Source organism: Podarcis erhardii (genome assembly GCF_964252035.2).
Source record: "Podarcis erhardii genome assembly, chromosome: 16".
Taxonomy (NCBI): Eukaryota; Metazoa; Chordata; class Lepidosauria; order Squamata; family Lacertidae; genus Podarcis; species Podarcis erhardii.
In genome coordinates, this window is record NC_138514.1 from 19,200,140 (window position 1) to 19,216,381 (window position 16,242).

The window sequence follows — 16,242 nt, forward strand, 5'->3', positions numbered from 1 at the left end:
CCCTGGTTCCCCCCCTTTAACCCTTGTTAGCCACCTCCTTTCTCCAAGCCCTCCTCTCCAGTTTAGTGAAGATGCCGTCTGCGACCCTCTCTTAGAGGCCTCCCGACCGCCTTTCCTTTCCACACCAGGCACAGGGGAGAGAGAGCGCTCACAGCCTATAAATCACCCGGCACACAGAGAGAGTAGATAAATATTTAGACTGGCTCAGCGGCGCTGCTGGGTCACCCGCTCGCTGGAGCGACGGGAACGAGAGTTCGCAAGGGCTGGGGAATGATTGGGACTTGCGAGAGAGTGAAGTAGCTGGCCGACGTGGGGCCCAGAGGGAGAACCACCACTGAAAGCAAATAGGTTTGGGAGCCAAAGAGCCGGAATGTTGTCTGAGTGACTCCTCTCTTTCTGTCGCAAGGGGGGTTTCACATTAGGGAGTTTCAGAGGCCACCCTCTCCACCAGGGAAAGGCTTGTGGACCGTCACCCGTGACCCCCTCCAGGTTACTCCATTTCATTCCCCCTTCTCCCCCCACTCCAAATATTCAGCCAGGATTCTGTGGCCACTGAGCATGCTCAGTCCTCATTGGGCTGTCTACTCCCATTTCTGCGCACCCCCTCTGATATGTGTACTTCTGCAAAACTGTGAGCTTTTCAGGTGGATGGTCCTATTTTTGCTGCATTAGGAATGGCGCTCATGCTTGGACATTGGAAATAAAGGGAATGAGTGGGTGTCTGTTGTTGTCTGAAAAGCTCTCTCAAAAGGCGGGTGTAGGGAGGAGCCCCTGGGAGTAGAATTGGCAACCTTGCATGTAGGATTGCCACATCTATCAAGCCAGCAGAGCTGCAGTTTGGAGCAGCTTTCTGGGCAGTTTAACATTATTTGGACTGCTCCAGCCCACCCAGCTTGGACACTGCACCCTCCCAGAAAGGAAGGGCCCCCATAAACACTGAACATAGGGAGCTACCTTACCTGTAGTTCAGCATTGCCTACACTGACTGGCAGCAGCTCTCTAGTGTTTCAAGCTGGAGCCTCTCCCGACCCTACTAGGATTGAACCTGGGACTTTCTGCATGCAAATCCCATCCTTTGCCACTGGGCTATGGCCCTTCTCTGCAGCTTGAGTGCAGCACACACTGCCCACACTTTTCTAGGCTTCGCCCTAGAATGCATGAGGACCAGAAACATGGAATGGGCTAGTTGCATCCTTCCCCCCCAAGAGAGCAGCAGGGAAGGATGCAAAGAGAAGTACAAGCTTGCAAGAGAAGCTCTGTGTGTGTGTGCTTGGGATCGTCTCCTCTTCCCCATTCATCATCTTCTGTGTTTTAAATGCATCCAGCCAACACCCAACTCAATCCTGGGTCCAGCATGCAGCTGTGCTGTCAGCTGTCTGGTCGTTTCCTGCATTGTCTGGCTGGCCTGTCATACTCCTGGGAGGGAAAGACGGTGAATCAGCCTCGGAATGTATGCAAGCAGACCCAGAGGTCATCCCAGGGAGAGAAGCTTAGCCAGAATGGAGCTCAGTCCCTGAGCTGTTGGTCTTATAAAGGCAGGTGCCTGGAATGCCACACAGATCCAGGGGGGAGAGGAGCTAGGACAGGAGGCCTCACTGTGCTAATTTAGTCTTCCAGGATGAGACTTCTTGTAGATAAGGGACTTTTTCATCCAGAGGGCCACATTCCCTTCTGGGCAGCCTTCCAAGGGCCACATTCAGTGATGGGCAGGGCCAGAGGCAGAAGCGGGTGGAGCAGCAGATGTAAAGTTGACATTTCTATAGCAGGCTGGTTTCTACACACACACACACACACACACACACACACAGTGCAGCCAGGTGAAAACACTCAAAGTTACAAACAGATTTTATTTTATTGGAAGCAAGTAACATGTAAATAAAGAACACAGGTGGCACTGTGGGTTAAACCACAGAGCCTAAGACTTGCCGATCAGAAGGTTGGTGGTTCAAATCCCCGCCACGGGGTGAGCTCCCATTGCTCGGTCCCTGCTCCTGCCAACCTAGCAGTTTGAAAGCACATCAAAGTCAACAGTGTGACGCGGCAGCTAAAAAAGCCAATGCAATTCTGGGCTGCATCAATAGGAGTATAGCATCTAGATCAAGGGAAGTAATAGTGCCACTGTATTCTGCTCTGGTCAGACCTCACCTGGAGTACTGTGTCCAGTTCTGGGCACCACAGTTCAAGAAGGACACTGACAAACTGGAACGTGTCCAGAGGAGGGCAACCAAAATGGTCAAAGGCCTGGAAACGATGCCTTATAAGGAACGGCTAAGGGAGCTGGGCATGTTTAGCCTGGAGAAGAGGAGGTTAAGGGGTGATATGATAGCCATGTTCAAATATATAAAAGGATGTCACATAGAGGAGGGAGAAAGGTTGTTTTCTGCTGCTCCAGAGAAGCGGACACGGAGCAATGGTTCCAAAGTACAAGAAAAAAGATTCCGCCTAAACATTAGGAAGAACTTCCTGACAGTAAGAGCTGTTCGACAGTGGAATTTGCTGCCAAGGAGTGTGGTGGAGTCTCCTTCTTTGGAGGTCTTTAAGCAGAGGCTTGACAACCATATGTCAGGAGTGCTCTGATGGTGTTTCCTGCTTGGCAGGGGGTTGGACTCGATGGCCCTTGTGGTCTCTTCCAACTCTATGATTCTATGATTCTATGAAAGTGCAAGTAGATAAATAGGTACGGCTCTGGCGGGAAGGTAAACGGCATTTCCGTGCGCTGCTCTAGTTCACCAGAAGCGGCTTAGTCATGCTGGCCACATGACCCGGAAGCTGTACACCGGTTCCCTCGGCCAATAAAGCAAGATGAGCGTCGCAACCCCAGAGTTGGTCACGACTGGACCTAATGGTCAGGGGTCCCTTTACCTTTACCTAACATGGAAATAAGCACTGAACTTGCAGTATATTCCACCATAGTTTCAGAAGTGGCCTACACTTCATGTGAAATCTCAATGTGGGACTTAGCTGTTAGGGGACAGTTGTGGAAATGGAATAAACTGTCATGTGAAGTTCCTCTTTACTGCAGGTTTGAGTACCACACATTTGATTGGAATTGCAGCCCCAGGTGGAAGGATTTGTTCTGTGATTTATTGGGGATGGCATCAATGTCATTTCAATCACCTGGAAATTTCCCCATCTATCTCATCCCTCCCTGCTCCCTCTACCATCTTCCTGTGGTGTGCTTCCAGTTTTGTGGTTCAACAGCTGAGTGTCAGGCAGAAATTTCATAGTGTTTCCTATCTTCGATCTGGGAAAAGTCTGGGGATGGAAACTGGTACAGGAGAGACCAACATTCCCAGCATCTCAGGTTAGGGCTAGGAGAGAATCCTGTATGAAATCATGGAGAGCTGCTGCTAGTCTGTGTAGACAATATTGGGGTAGATGGACCAATGATCTGACTTGTTGTAAGTCTGCTTCCTGTGTTCTCCTCTTTCTGTCTGCAAATTTGTTGCAGCTCAGACACAGTAAATTCCCATAATGACAACCCATATTCCCTCCCCCTTGTCTTGTCTTAGCTAGGAGAAACCCTCCCGCAGGCCTGTATTTGGAGCCCTCCCAGTGAACTGTATAGCCACAGTTAATGCCCCTGTTAGCTTAAGCAATGCCTGTGTGGAGTCTGAATTCTGCAGGCAGAGTTCAACAGACAACACCCTGGGCTCTGTGTCCAGCAGCAATAAGGTATCTGCACCGTCAGTGAATGGAAGCTTAGACAGATGGTTTACACAACCATGTCAAACTGAAACAAAGAATGTATTTTAACTCTTCCCCCTTTTCTCTTTAGGAGGTGAAGATTTTCCGAGCCCTAATCCTTGGAGAACTGGAGAGGGGCCAGAGTCAATTCCAGGCACTCTGCTTTGTAACCAGGCTCCACCGCAATGAGATCATTCCCAGTGAGTCCATGGCCAAGCTAAGACAGGTGAGAAAATGGAGGGATGATCATTGGTTCTTGCATTTAGGGTAAGGTGACCCTAAGGCACATGATTCATCCTTTTGTTCTTTAAATTTACTGGTCCCCTTTCAGTGGAGCAAGGATCAATGTCCTAGGTGGCTTTCAGAAAATAATTATAACAACTAACCAATATTTTCAAATGTTTGCATAAAAGGTGCAACTATTTACCTGGAGAGAGAATTTGTGTCCAGTGAATTAACTATGCACAACCCATCCTCAGATTTCTCCCTCCATTGGATTAGAACAAATTCTTCTGCAGGCCAGTATTAGGAGCCCTAGCTGTGCACTGTGTATAACACTGTTAAATAATCCACTTAAATCAGCACCTAGATGGAACCTGAACACAGGAGTTCATGGTTAATCGCAGCAGGCATTCACCTGCTTGTTAAAGGGGGAAGAGAGAGGATTTTCTTGGTGGATTTTTAGGCCACAAAGCTGCTGTTTCTATAGAAAAAGGCTCTGCTGTGGATCCCCATTAATTGCACTTCAGAGCCTAACAAACAAGTTGCATGCAGTAGAAACCCAACCGGCTGCTTTTGTTAAGTGAAGGCAACTTTGCAAGGAATGGGATTAGGAGTGGAGAAGAAGAGTTTGGATTTGATATCCCACTTTATCACTACCTGAAGGAGTCTCAAAGCTGCTAACAATCTCCTTTCCCTTCCTCCCCCACAAGAAACACTCTGTGAGGTGAGTGGGGCTGAGAGACTTCAAGAAGTGTGACTAGCCCAAGGTCACCCAGCAGCTGCATGTGGAGGAGCGGAGACGCAAACCTGGTTCCCCAGATTATGAGTCTACTGCTCTTAACCACTACACCTCAGTTGCCCCTCTTGAACACCTGCTTGGAGACCCACAGAGGGAAAACCAGCTGGGGGGGGGGAAATTTGGAGCAAAGAAATTGCAGGCAGAAAAGGGGGGTTTTATCCTTTCCCTCCCGCCACCTTTGCAAAGTTGTCTTCCCCACACCCTGTCCCCTGTTGTGTGGTCCCAGTAAACAATAAGTTTGGCTTGTTGTGTGGTGTGAACCAAGGCAAGATTACATCCTTCCACTAATTCAACTGAATTTGAATTAACATTGCAAGTGTTTCTAGCAAACAGGAAAGCTTTTGAGTAATTTCCTTAATTTTAGCACTTACTATTTTGGTCAATTTAGTATATTTGTGTTAAAGAAGAGGCAGTTAGACTTTTATTTAAAAATATGTCTCTTCCCCCCCCCCCATCCCAGTTGATGAGGCATGGTTGCCTCATATGTCAGTGCTGCTTTTTTTAATGGTAAACTGCTGTGAGTTTTAGGGGAGCAGACAATGAACTATTTATGCCTGCGTGCTTCTATTCATTTATGGTAGTTAAATACGCAGACCGACCCCCAGCAAAAAACAGCTGTTGGGTTTTTAAATGACATTGGTGATAGCAAAGCTGATGAGACTTTTCCACTGCTTTCTCCCTGGCCAGAAAAATCCACGGACTGTGCGGCAAGCCGAAGAGGTGCGTGCCCTTGAGCATCTCAGCATGGATGTAGCTGTCAACTTCAGCAAAGGGGCTCAGCTCAGCTCCCACATCCACAATGTCTGTGCGGAGGCCAAAGAGGCCATCTACACCCGGGAAGAGGATGTGAAGTTCTGGCTGGAGAAAGGTAGGTGGTGCCATTCCCATTTGACATCTTCCTTCTGCAGCAGTGACAGTGGCGAATGGCAAGAATAGCTAACGGCTGGCCCTCTCCAGATGTTGCTGGACTCCAACTCCCATCAGCCCCAGCCAGCGTGGCCCGCTGATCATGGAAGAAGCATGGGGAACCTGGTTCAAGGAGTCTGATGCAGAAGGTAGCAAGCAAGAAAAGGCACCTGAGGAGAATTGGTGGGTTTAGGGCAGGCATGGCCAAACTTGGCCTTGCAGCTGTTTGGGGACTACAATTCCCATCATCTCTGACCACTGGTCCTGTTAGCTAGGGATGATGGGAGTTGTAGTCCCAAAACAGCTGGAGGGCCAAGTTTGGCCATGCCTGGTTTAGGGCATTGGACACCTTTGGATGTTGGAGGCTGGTAAAAACTGGAGGAGCTTTGGTCCGCATTCACACCATACATTTAAAGTGCTATGATGCCACCTGAAACATTTGTGGCTTCCCCCAAAGGATTCTGGGAGCTGTAGTTTGTTAAGAGCGCTAAAAGTTGTTAGGAAGCTCCTTATTCCACTCAGAGAGCCACACTTCCCAGTCAATCCCACACAATCAATCCCTCTTCCTAGGGAACTCTGGGAATGGTAGTTCTGTGAGGTGGACAGGGGGCCTCAACAATTCTCTGTTTTTATTTATATAATTTTTATAAATTTTCTGTTTTATAATTTAAACTACCCCTTTTACGTCCTTAAGATATCAATGACTTCCCTTCTTTTCTTTCCATGGTTCATTTTACATATCATAAATCCCTGCATATTTTACAAAAACTGTACTATTCAGTATTCCATTATTGGGTCCCTCAAAACTTGTTTACACTGTTGAATTTATCTTGATGCTGCCAGCATTTTCAGCTGCATGCAATTATTTCCCATATACTCAATAAACATTTGCCAATCTTCTTTAAATATATGTTCTTCTTCTCTTATTCCAGGGGTCAGCAAACTTTTTCAGCAGGGGGCCAGTCACTGTCCCTTAGAACTTGTGGGGGCCAGACTAAATTTTTTTGGGGTGGGGAAATGAATGAATTCCTATGCCCCACAAATAACCCAGAGATGCATTTTAAATAAAAGCACACATTCTACTCATGTAAAAACACTCTGATTCCCAGACCGTCCATGGGCCAGATTTAGAAGGCGATTGGGCCAAGTCTGCCCCCGGGCCTTAGTTTGCCTACCCATGTTGTATTCTATATGTTAAGTCTGCGAGTTGTGCATATTCTGACAATTTAAGTTGCCATTCTTCTTTAGTTGGGACCTCGCTCGTTTTCCAGTTTGGGGCTAACAAAACATGGGCTGCATTAGTAGCATACATAAATAGCCATTTTTGACACCTGGGGCCTCCTAACAATTCTCAGCCCCCTTAACAATCTACAGCTCCTAGAATTATTTGGGGGGAGCCATGACTGAGCCAGAGGGATGCAGGTGGCGCTGTGGGTTAAACCACAGAGCCTAGGACTTGCCAATCAGAAGGTTGGCAGTTCGAATCCCCGCGACGGGGTGAGCTCCCGTTGCTCGGTCCCTGCTCCTGCCAACCTAGCAGTTCGAAAGCACGTCAAAGTGCAAGTAGATAAATAGGTACTGCTCCGGCGGGAAGGTAAACAGTGTTTCCGTGCGCTGCTCTGGTTCGCCAGAAGTAGCTTAGTCATGCTGGCCACATGACCCGGAAGCTGTACGCCGGCTCCCTCGGCCAATAAAGCGAGATGAGCGCCGCAACCCCAGAGTCGGTCACGACTGGACCTAATGGTCAGGGGTCCCTTTACCTTTACCTATGACTGAGCCAGGGGCATTGCAGTGCTGTAAACAGCATAAGGCAGCTTCCTAGGTCCCCATGCCAGATCATTTCCAAATCCAGCACAACCATTCTGGTTAAAGCCCTAAAGGAGTGGAGACCCAGGTACCTTGAGGACCACCTCCTCCCTTATGAACCCACCTGAGTGCTTAGGTCCTCGGTGGAGACCCAGCATTGGCTGAGATCTCTTGATAACTCTCAGCACCCTTTACAAACTGTGGTTCCCGGGATTCTTTGGGGGAAGCCGTGATTGTTCAAAGAGCTATTGCAGTGCTTGGATGCGGCCTTGACATGGGAAGTGACTTTCTGTCTTTGTGGCTCTCTTGCAGGCGTGGATGGCTCCATGTTCGAAGTCCTGCCCCAGTCAGCTGACCTTCCCAACTTGCAGCGGTGCCGCCTGTGTGCAGATCGCTGGAGGCCTTGCATCTGCAGCTATGCACTGAGCATTGAGTGGTACCCCTGCATGCTCAAGTACTGCAAGAGCCGCGACGCTGCTGGGAAGGTCTCCTCCTACAAGTGTGGCATCCGCAGCTGCCAGAAGGGCTACAGCTTTGACTACTACGTGCCGCAGAAGCAGCTGTGCCTTTGGGACGAGGAGACCTAGCAGGGTGCTCAGGCAGCCATTTTGTCCCATTGGTGCTTCCCTTCCACCTCCCTTCATGTGGTTCTGAGTCGCTCTGCCAAGATGGCTGCCTAGGAAAGGAGGAAGGTGCGGGGCCTAGAGGGGAGGTGGGGCACCTGTCAGGACTCCATTTTAAGAAGCCTTCGTGTGGGTCTGTCCAACTCCTTTTCTACCCGACTGCGAACTCCCTCGGACTTGGGGATATAGGCCACATTTGACTATGACCTTGCCTAAGAAGATGGTGAGCTGTTGGCACAAGGACATGCTCTAGGGCAGAGTTGGGGTTGTTGAAGCCTTGGGACCAGGACCATCATGCACCATTTGACCATTGGCTCTCCTGAATTCTTAAGGTCCTTGACAACCCAGACTGAAATGCGACCCACTACACTCTTTTTGTATCATCAGGACAATTGAGGGGAAAGGACAGAGGCTCTTTCTTGACAATCTTCCAGAAGGAATATGAAAACAGATGAGTAAGGAGGCTCCTCCAAGCACCACACTTTTATGGGTGTTTAATCTGCCCATTGGTGGTCATGTGGAGCTTGAACCTGTGGCCTCCATATCGAAGCTCTTGAACTTGAAGAGCGCCCTGAAACTTGCTACCAGGGTCAACCAGCAGAAGGAAACAAGCAGCCACAACAAGATGGCTGTTCTACCTTGAACACTCAACGCTCATGAGACGAGGCATCAGAACTGGTGTCTAAGTGTGGTGTTCCTGCCCCCTGCTCCTTTTGCATAATGATGGCAGGAAGATCACAGAATAGCAGGATTGACACCAACCTCAGAAACAATTCATCACATCCCCTAAACAGCAGACCCCAATGCTTATTATTGGTCTCAGCAGCATGGCTATACCAGGCTATACCCAGCAGATGCCCCTTGATCAGCTGACTGGCTGAGGTGGAAGAGCATAACTGAGACCTGCCTCTTGACCCCAGTTGGCTGGTTCATTGAAGAGACCTGTCTCTTGTTCCCGATTGTTCCCCCCAAGGAGGAGGAAACACCAACCAGGTTCCAGTTAGATGTACTTACACTCCAACCATGCTAGCATCTGTCTCCCAGTGGCTGAGGATCAGTGGGCAGCTAGGAACCGAAGCAGGAATGAGAAACCTATGGTCGTCTAGCAGGGGCAATAGTCAGCAATGGCTAACAAAATCTGCAGGACAACAGGCCCCCCATCCTTGCAGTATAGGAAAGTAACCCTGAAGATGTCCCAGATGCCTGCAACTCCAGGGTAGCCAGCATGGTTTGGACTTTTAACTCCCATCAGCTCCTGCCAGCATCACCAAAGGTCAGGGATCATAGGTGCTGTAGTGCAGCAGCAGCTGGACTACCTTAGGTGTTGTCCCCCCACATCCTGAGCTAACAGATGCCAATGAGCATTTCACAGGCTTAAGCACTATGGTTCTGTTTTGAGATCCAAAGCCCCTGTTCCTTCCTTTCTTGTTAACAGAAGGCAATGTGCCTGTGCATTTCTACATGATGCAATATCCCCAAAATGTGATAGGACGAATTGATGACAATCCCCAATTTTGAAAGAGACTCTACTGATCAAGCCAAGGGGAACAAAGTAATATGGGGTGACCACTGTGCAACAGTGCTGTCAGAAGTGGCCCAAGCTACAGGAGTATGTGGGCATGTCCAGGCATGAAGGAGAGAGTCTGATTTAGCTGTGATTCCTGCATTGTAGGGGGTTTGGACTGCTAGATGACCCTTGGCATCCCTTCTAACTATATGATTAAGGCATAGAAACAGTCCCTCTATGCTACTGCCTGTCTCTCCAGCTCCTATCTCAGTGGCAGAGCAATCCAAGCTTTAAAGTGCTGGTTACGTGACAGAGGTGATTCTGACTATGTACTAGGAAATGCACTTGAATGTGGACATTAGACTTGCGGTGAGCTTGACAAAAAGGCTGGTGGTGATGGGTGCAAGTTCCATCCCCATCACTTCCGGGGAAACTGTACCCTGTGACTGCGCCTCAGTTTCCCTTATGTGTAAAATGTAGTGGAGAAAGGGGGAGCGGTGGCAATCATGGAGCAATGTACAAGGTTTAGGTGATTTGTTGCCTAGGATTTTTACACACCCCTTTCCCAGGAGATGGGTAACAGAAGAGCAGATTACCAACTGGAACCTTACTGCGCAGGGCAGGGGGTGCCCACCAGTGTCCCTGCATTGGGGGGGTGTGGATTATATGCCCCTTGGGTCCCTTCCGACTCTATAATCCTATGGACAAAATGATCTTCATTAAGGTCATGCAGTTGGGGTTGATGGGAGTTGGAGTCCAACAGCATCAGTGGAGGGACCACCTTGGCACACCTTGGCTTATCAGGTCTGGATAGCCCCTTGGTGAACCATCCTATCAATCAGTTGAGGAAAATTTGTGCACATTCCATTGAGATTTGCAGTAAAATGGCTATTGGTGTACTAACCAACTATGGCAGGATGTAAAGAGGAGACCTGTTTGGTCAGGCCAGAGGCCCATCGCACCAGCATCCTTCGTCCCATTAATAATAATAATAATAAATAATAATAATTTTTATTTATATCCTGCCCTCCCCAGCCGAAGCTGGGCTCAGGGCGGCTAACAACAATAAAAATAAAACAGTACAACAGTACAATACAACACTCTAAAACCATTCATTATAAAATTAATTCAAATCAAACCAATGCCAACCATTAGGCCAGAGCTCCACGAAGATTTCTAAAGGAGGGAGTCAGGCTGTGCCCTGGCCAAAGGCCTTGTGGAACAGCTCTGTCTTGCAGGCCCTGCGGAAAGATGTCAAGTCCCGCAGGGCCCTAGTCTCTTGTGACAAAGCGTTCCACCAGATCGGAGCCACAGCCGAAAAAGCCCTGGCTCTAGTTGAGGCCAGCCTAACAGCACCATCCTCCATTACTTTGCCTTCTTCCCTTTTAAAGCCATCGCTGGCACCTTGTGGTGGGGAATTCCACAAGTTTGTGTTCTGTTGTGCGAGCAATGGAAGAGAAACCCCACTTAACCATTGGTGAGGACCCCATATTTGATTTGCAATGTATTGCCCTGTTTTCTTTATGGCAGGGCTCACATGCCAAATTCAAGAGACCCTCTTTCCCCCCCACCACAGAGATGCAGTGAGGGGCAGCTTTACCGGTTTGACTTCTGCCTGCCATGCAGCTGCTTGAAGGCACAGGGGTCCTATCCAGGCAGCAGGGAAGAGGAAGGGAGGTAAACCACATTTAGCAACCCTCCCTCCCCTCTTTTTCGTTGCCATCGCCTCTCCCATGCCTCCTTCCACCGCAATGTGCCTTTTTCTCTTCTTAACTCTGGACATTTCAGTCCATGGAAGTTCAAACCTTCAGTGTTTCATTTCAGAGTCATTGTTCTGTGTGTTCTTGAGCCTTTCTCACAGAATTATTTTTGTATGCATCTCTCCCGAGGAGAAGGGGGGGGGATGATGGGGAAGGGGGGGGTCAGAGTTGCTTCAAAAAAAAAGCCACATGAAGTGAAACAAATGTAAAACTTGAATGGAAAGTATTTTAAAGCAAAGTATTTATCATATGTAAGGTGAATAAACTGATTTCTATTGTTTGTTAATGCACTTTCTCCAAGGAGTCTCTGTCTCTCTATGTGCCACTCATATACAGTAACAATTTGTGCTAGAGACAAATCTAGCTGGTGCATATTTTATTTTATTTTATTTTTGCATGGGAACAACTTGATTAGTCTGCAAAGAATGTCACAATTTTACATGTATGTCTGTACCATATTTCAGATGTGATTCCGCCATATTTTTTTGCCAGCGAAAACATTTTTTGTCTGTTTCTCCCCCCCCCCGCCCCGCCCGCCATCCCCACACTTTGTGGCTAACATCAGGTTTGTTCTGCGAAACTCAAAAGCTAGCTCCTCTGTTTTGTGTGATTTTTAGTTGCCCCAAATAAATGTGTTATATTATTGCCCCTATTTGGAGTTTTGCTAATGGATTCAGCACTGCTGGTTGCCTTCTGGGTGACATATTCAGTAACTCCACTAAGGGGCACTGCACAACCTTGAGATTAAGAGTTTCACGCTGTACCAGCTGAGCTATCCCAACTCCTGGGATATGGTGGGACTCCAACTCCCATCAGCTCCAACCTGGAAGTTAAAGGGTGATGGGCATTGTAGTCCTGCTCTAGTGAAAAAGAGAGTAAATTGCTAAAATGATTTTAAGAAGAAGGGGGGGGAGCAGATACCATGTTAGATGCTGGCTCCTGTGTCTGGAGACAGAAGAAAACAACACTGGAGAAACAGCAGTAAATGCCATGCGTTGTTCCAAAGTGGTCCACACGGGAGCGCTGTGTCCCTGTCTTTCCTCATCCCAGCAAGCAGCGAAAGGGAAAGGGTACTAGACAGCTACAGCTTTAGGAGACAGCAGATAATAAGCCTTCATTAGACTACTGACATTGCACAGTTCTTTCACTGCATTTCAAACCTTGTTTTCACATTGTCGTACACAGCAGGGTTTGAGGAGCGTCTAAGATGCCTGCTGTACATCCACACTAGTGGGCAGAGTGGGGATGTCTTCACTCAAGCACTTCTCGATTCAGATTGAATCCGGTTTGGGGGAGAAAAGCACCCAAACACAGTTTTTCACAAGAAAATATAGGATAGGTGTGGATTGTGGTTAATGTCATGTGTGCACAGCTCCCCAAAACAGTGGGTGGAGCATACTGGATGCAGAGTAAATGGGAATAGAGGCATAGCTTAAGACTGTTAACACCCTCTCCCTTTGGGTGTTAGGAACTGGTACTGCCCTGGAGAGCTGGGCAGTAGAAATTGGGCAGATTTAAAGCATTAATCTCCTTGGGGGCTGGAGTCACAGACTAGAGGAGAAGAGGAGTTTTTAAAAGACATGGGTGCCACAATCTTTAGCTGGTAGAGGTGGTTCACATGATAATTGCACCGACATGTTCACTGACTGAACATCACTGCAACATCCAGTGATGTGTTGCATGGGGGAACAGGCCAATGGCCCAGCCAAAATATTCTGTGTCTGCTATCATTTTGAACATGGCACTTTTCTAAAGGGTTCAGATACAATTATGCCAATTGAAGAGTAGGTAACCCCAAGGCTCACCTAGTCTAATCCCCTGTGATGGAGGAAGCACAGCTAAAGCATCCCTGACAGCAGACTGTCCAACCTCTGTTCAGAAACCTCCAGTGAAAGAGAGTCCACCACCTTCTGAGGTGGTTCATTCCACCGCCGAACAGCTTTTACCAGCAGAAAATTATTCCTAACGTTTAGTAGGGATCTCCTTTCTTGTCATTTGAATCCATTGGTTTGTGTGAAACTGCTGACTACAGCCTTCTCCAGAAACTATGCTCAATCGGGTGTGGAGTGGTTTTCCAGTCTGAGGGCCAGTGTGGTGTAGTGGTTAAGAGTGGTAGACTCGTAATCTGGTGAACCAGGTTCGCTTCCCCGCTCCTCCACATGCAGCTGCTGGGCGACCTTGGGCTAGTCACACTTCTCTGAAGTCTCTCAGCCTCACTCACCTCACAGAGTGTTTGTTGTGGGGAAGGAAGGAAAATGAGAACGTTAGCCGCTTTGAGACTCCTTAGGGTAGTGACACACACAACCAGCTCTCTCTGGCCAGGAGAGAGGAGGTGTGGCTTGGGGAGAGTCTTGAGGGCCAATATCTGGCCCTCGGCCCTGAATTCCCCCACCCCTGCTGGCGATCCTGCCCCCTGCTTCACACGCATGAAGTGTGGAGATCTGCAACAGGGAAGCATTCACAAGTGGTCTTGTACATGCGAAATCTTCCATGCGACTGGGAACAGCAGAAGCGTGGAGCCTTTGCATGTAAGGCTCTGCATAAGAAAGCTTCCATGGTTGCAGATGTTTGCACAGAAGGTGCTGGTGCCAGACGCCGCTCCCTGATCTCTTGCTGATTGAACTCGTGGGCGTAATTTCTAAAGAGGGCTTATCACGTATCGGAATCAAGGGAAAAGAAATCGAATGCCAGGACTTTCCATCGATGAGCCAGCTCTAATTTCCCCTGGATCAGGACCAAGGCTTCTCAGTGGACTCCCTTCCTCCTTTCAGCTTCAAGCTGTCAGTGTCTCCATGCAGAAAACCATTCCAGAGTTGTGCACTTGGGGAACCACAGCAGCTCAGTGGGACGCCTTGTTCTCCCTTGCAGATTGAACAGCCAGAGTGGTCTCTGGTATTATGCCTGTCCTCTCTCTCTTCCCACCACCTTTACCAGCTTATGATTCATTTCCAGGTCCAATTCAAAATGCAAAAATTCCCTCCACATGAATGCTGCTAGCATCCTGCCCTCCTCTTCTGAGACATTGCTCCATCTGTCTCCGCACCATTGGGGCGTGTTTGGTTGGGATCTGGTGCAGGGCCTTTTTTGGTTGTGGCACCCCAATTATTAAACCCTCCCTAGAGAGTTTTGGTTGACTCCTCTTCAGAGTTTAAGGAGGGTGGCAAAGACTTTCAGAATCCCATTGCCTATTTGATCTATCTCAAAATTGTAGGGGAGTGTTGTCATCTTTTCACCTTCCAAAATGGCATTGTAGGTTTTTAAAAGTGGCTCACTCTTGTTTTGCTCCTGTAGAGAGAAATGAAGGAGCCAGCTGCAATGTAGCTCTGGACACTAGATGCACATGTGAACAGTGCATGTGTGAACCTCGTGTACAGAGATAACAAGAAACCAGTGGCGTTGCACCTCTCGGAACCAGGTGCAACCCTGTGTATGATGTGTGATATTACCCACTAGATTTCTGCTTTGCATATTAGGGCAGAAAATGGGGGAGGGAAGGGTGAGAAGTCTGAGCTCTTGTGTTGCTTGCTTTGTTCTTTTGCAAAAATTGGGGGGGGGTTGATCTCTCTCTCTCTCTCTCTCTCTACCCCCCCCCCCTATCTCTCCCTCTCCCTCTCTCTCTCTCTCCCCTGAATTTTCCACACTCCTATAATGGACTTTTGGAAGGCATGTCATCATATGTGAGCAGAGCAGCATTTTGTTTTCTTTCCCATTTCTTCTCTGCAGATTTCTTTTTTTGGGGGGGGCAGCATTGTAGATGCCAGGCTGAGAGTTCTTCTCCCTTACCTAAACTCTAGAACAGGGATGGGGGGAGTTGTTGCAGCTCAGATTTCAGAAAGGAAGGTTCACTGTTGATTTGCATAAAGTTTATGCAGATTGACAGCTTTGCATAATTTGCATAAAGCTTGCCTTACTCTTTCGTAATCAGGCTGGCCAGTTTCCCCACCCTGCCAGGCTCACCTGTCTCCCTTAATCCTCCCGGCTGCTAGTGGGAGTTGAATATCTGAGGTGGGATGCAGGTGGAAAAATTCAGTTCAGTTTTACTCTGAAAATTTCCTACTTTTCACTTTCCCAAAACAATAGGAGGACCAAAGCACAGTTCTCCTTCCAAAATCGCACTGCTTTGAACTTTGGAGTGTTCTTCAGCAAATATGTGCTAGGCGAAAGCAAGCATAAATATGCATTTATTAGTGAAAATAACATAAAAAATGAAAGGCTGGGGCAACCCAGTCATATGGGTGGGATACACATAATAAATTATTATTATTATTACTTGCAAGAATGTGCATATCAGGAAAAATTGTATGCAGAAATTTGAGTACAGTATTAGGAGAGACAAATAGCTAAATGCTGCTGAATATTTTCAATGACCCTTTTAAAGAAGCAAAATGATGTGGAAATGTCCATTCCTAGCCACAGGTAATGTACTCCTTGTCCGGGTAGTTAAGTTTAACTGCCTTTTTGGTGTTGTGCTGGGTCAGCGGAGCCAATCCAAGGATCTCACTAGACCATCCAGATGGTTGCAATATGCATTGCTGGAAAAGGAAATCCATCACTGATAAAAAGGGCAAAAGAAGGCACAGAGCTGCATAAAATTAGCATGTGCTAATGTGTATATAGAGTTGCATACTTAGACATCATTACTATAATTTCAATAGAAATATAATCTGTCTTGCCATTGTTGGGAAGTCTGTGGCCAAGAGACCTGTGGACACATTCAGTCTGGTTCTAACCATGGATTGGCAACCCCAAAGCTTCTCCTCCTCTTCCTTTCAAGCATTTACCGGTACTCTTCACACCAAAGGGTTTAAAGGGCTTAAGGTGGGCATAGCTCAGTGGGAGAGCATCTGATCTGCATGAAGAAGGTCCTACCTGAAGACATCTTCAGGTAGGTCTGGAAGAGGACACCTTCTGAAATCTTGGAGAGACACTGCC

At 47.9% G+C, this 16,242-nt stretch overlaps 1 protein-coding gene across 1 annotated transcript in view; it reads left to right on the forward strand.

The window, feature by feature from the left end:
- The window catches only part of OAF (out at first homolog), a 28,482-nt gene extending 16,888 nt beyond the window's left edge, over positions 1–11,594 (forward strand). The window contains exons 2-5 of the mRNA XM_081843190.1: positions 3,779–3,913; positions 5,396–5,576; positions 7,733–10,523; positions 10,891–11,594. Coding sequence (XP_081699316.1) covers positions 3,779–3,913; positions 5,396–5,576; positions 7,733–8,007 — 591 coding nt within the window. The 3' untranslated portion in view covers positions 8,008–10,523; positions 10,891–11,594. The remainder of the gene's footprint in view (positions 1–3,778; positions 3,914–5,395; positions 5,577–7,732; positions 10,524–10,890) is intronic.
- The last annotated feature ends 4,648 nt before the right edge of the window (positions 11,595–16,242 follow it).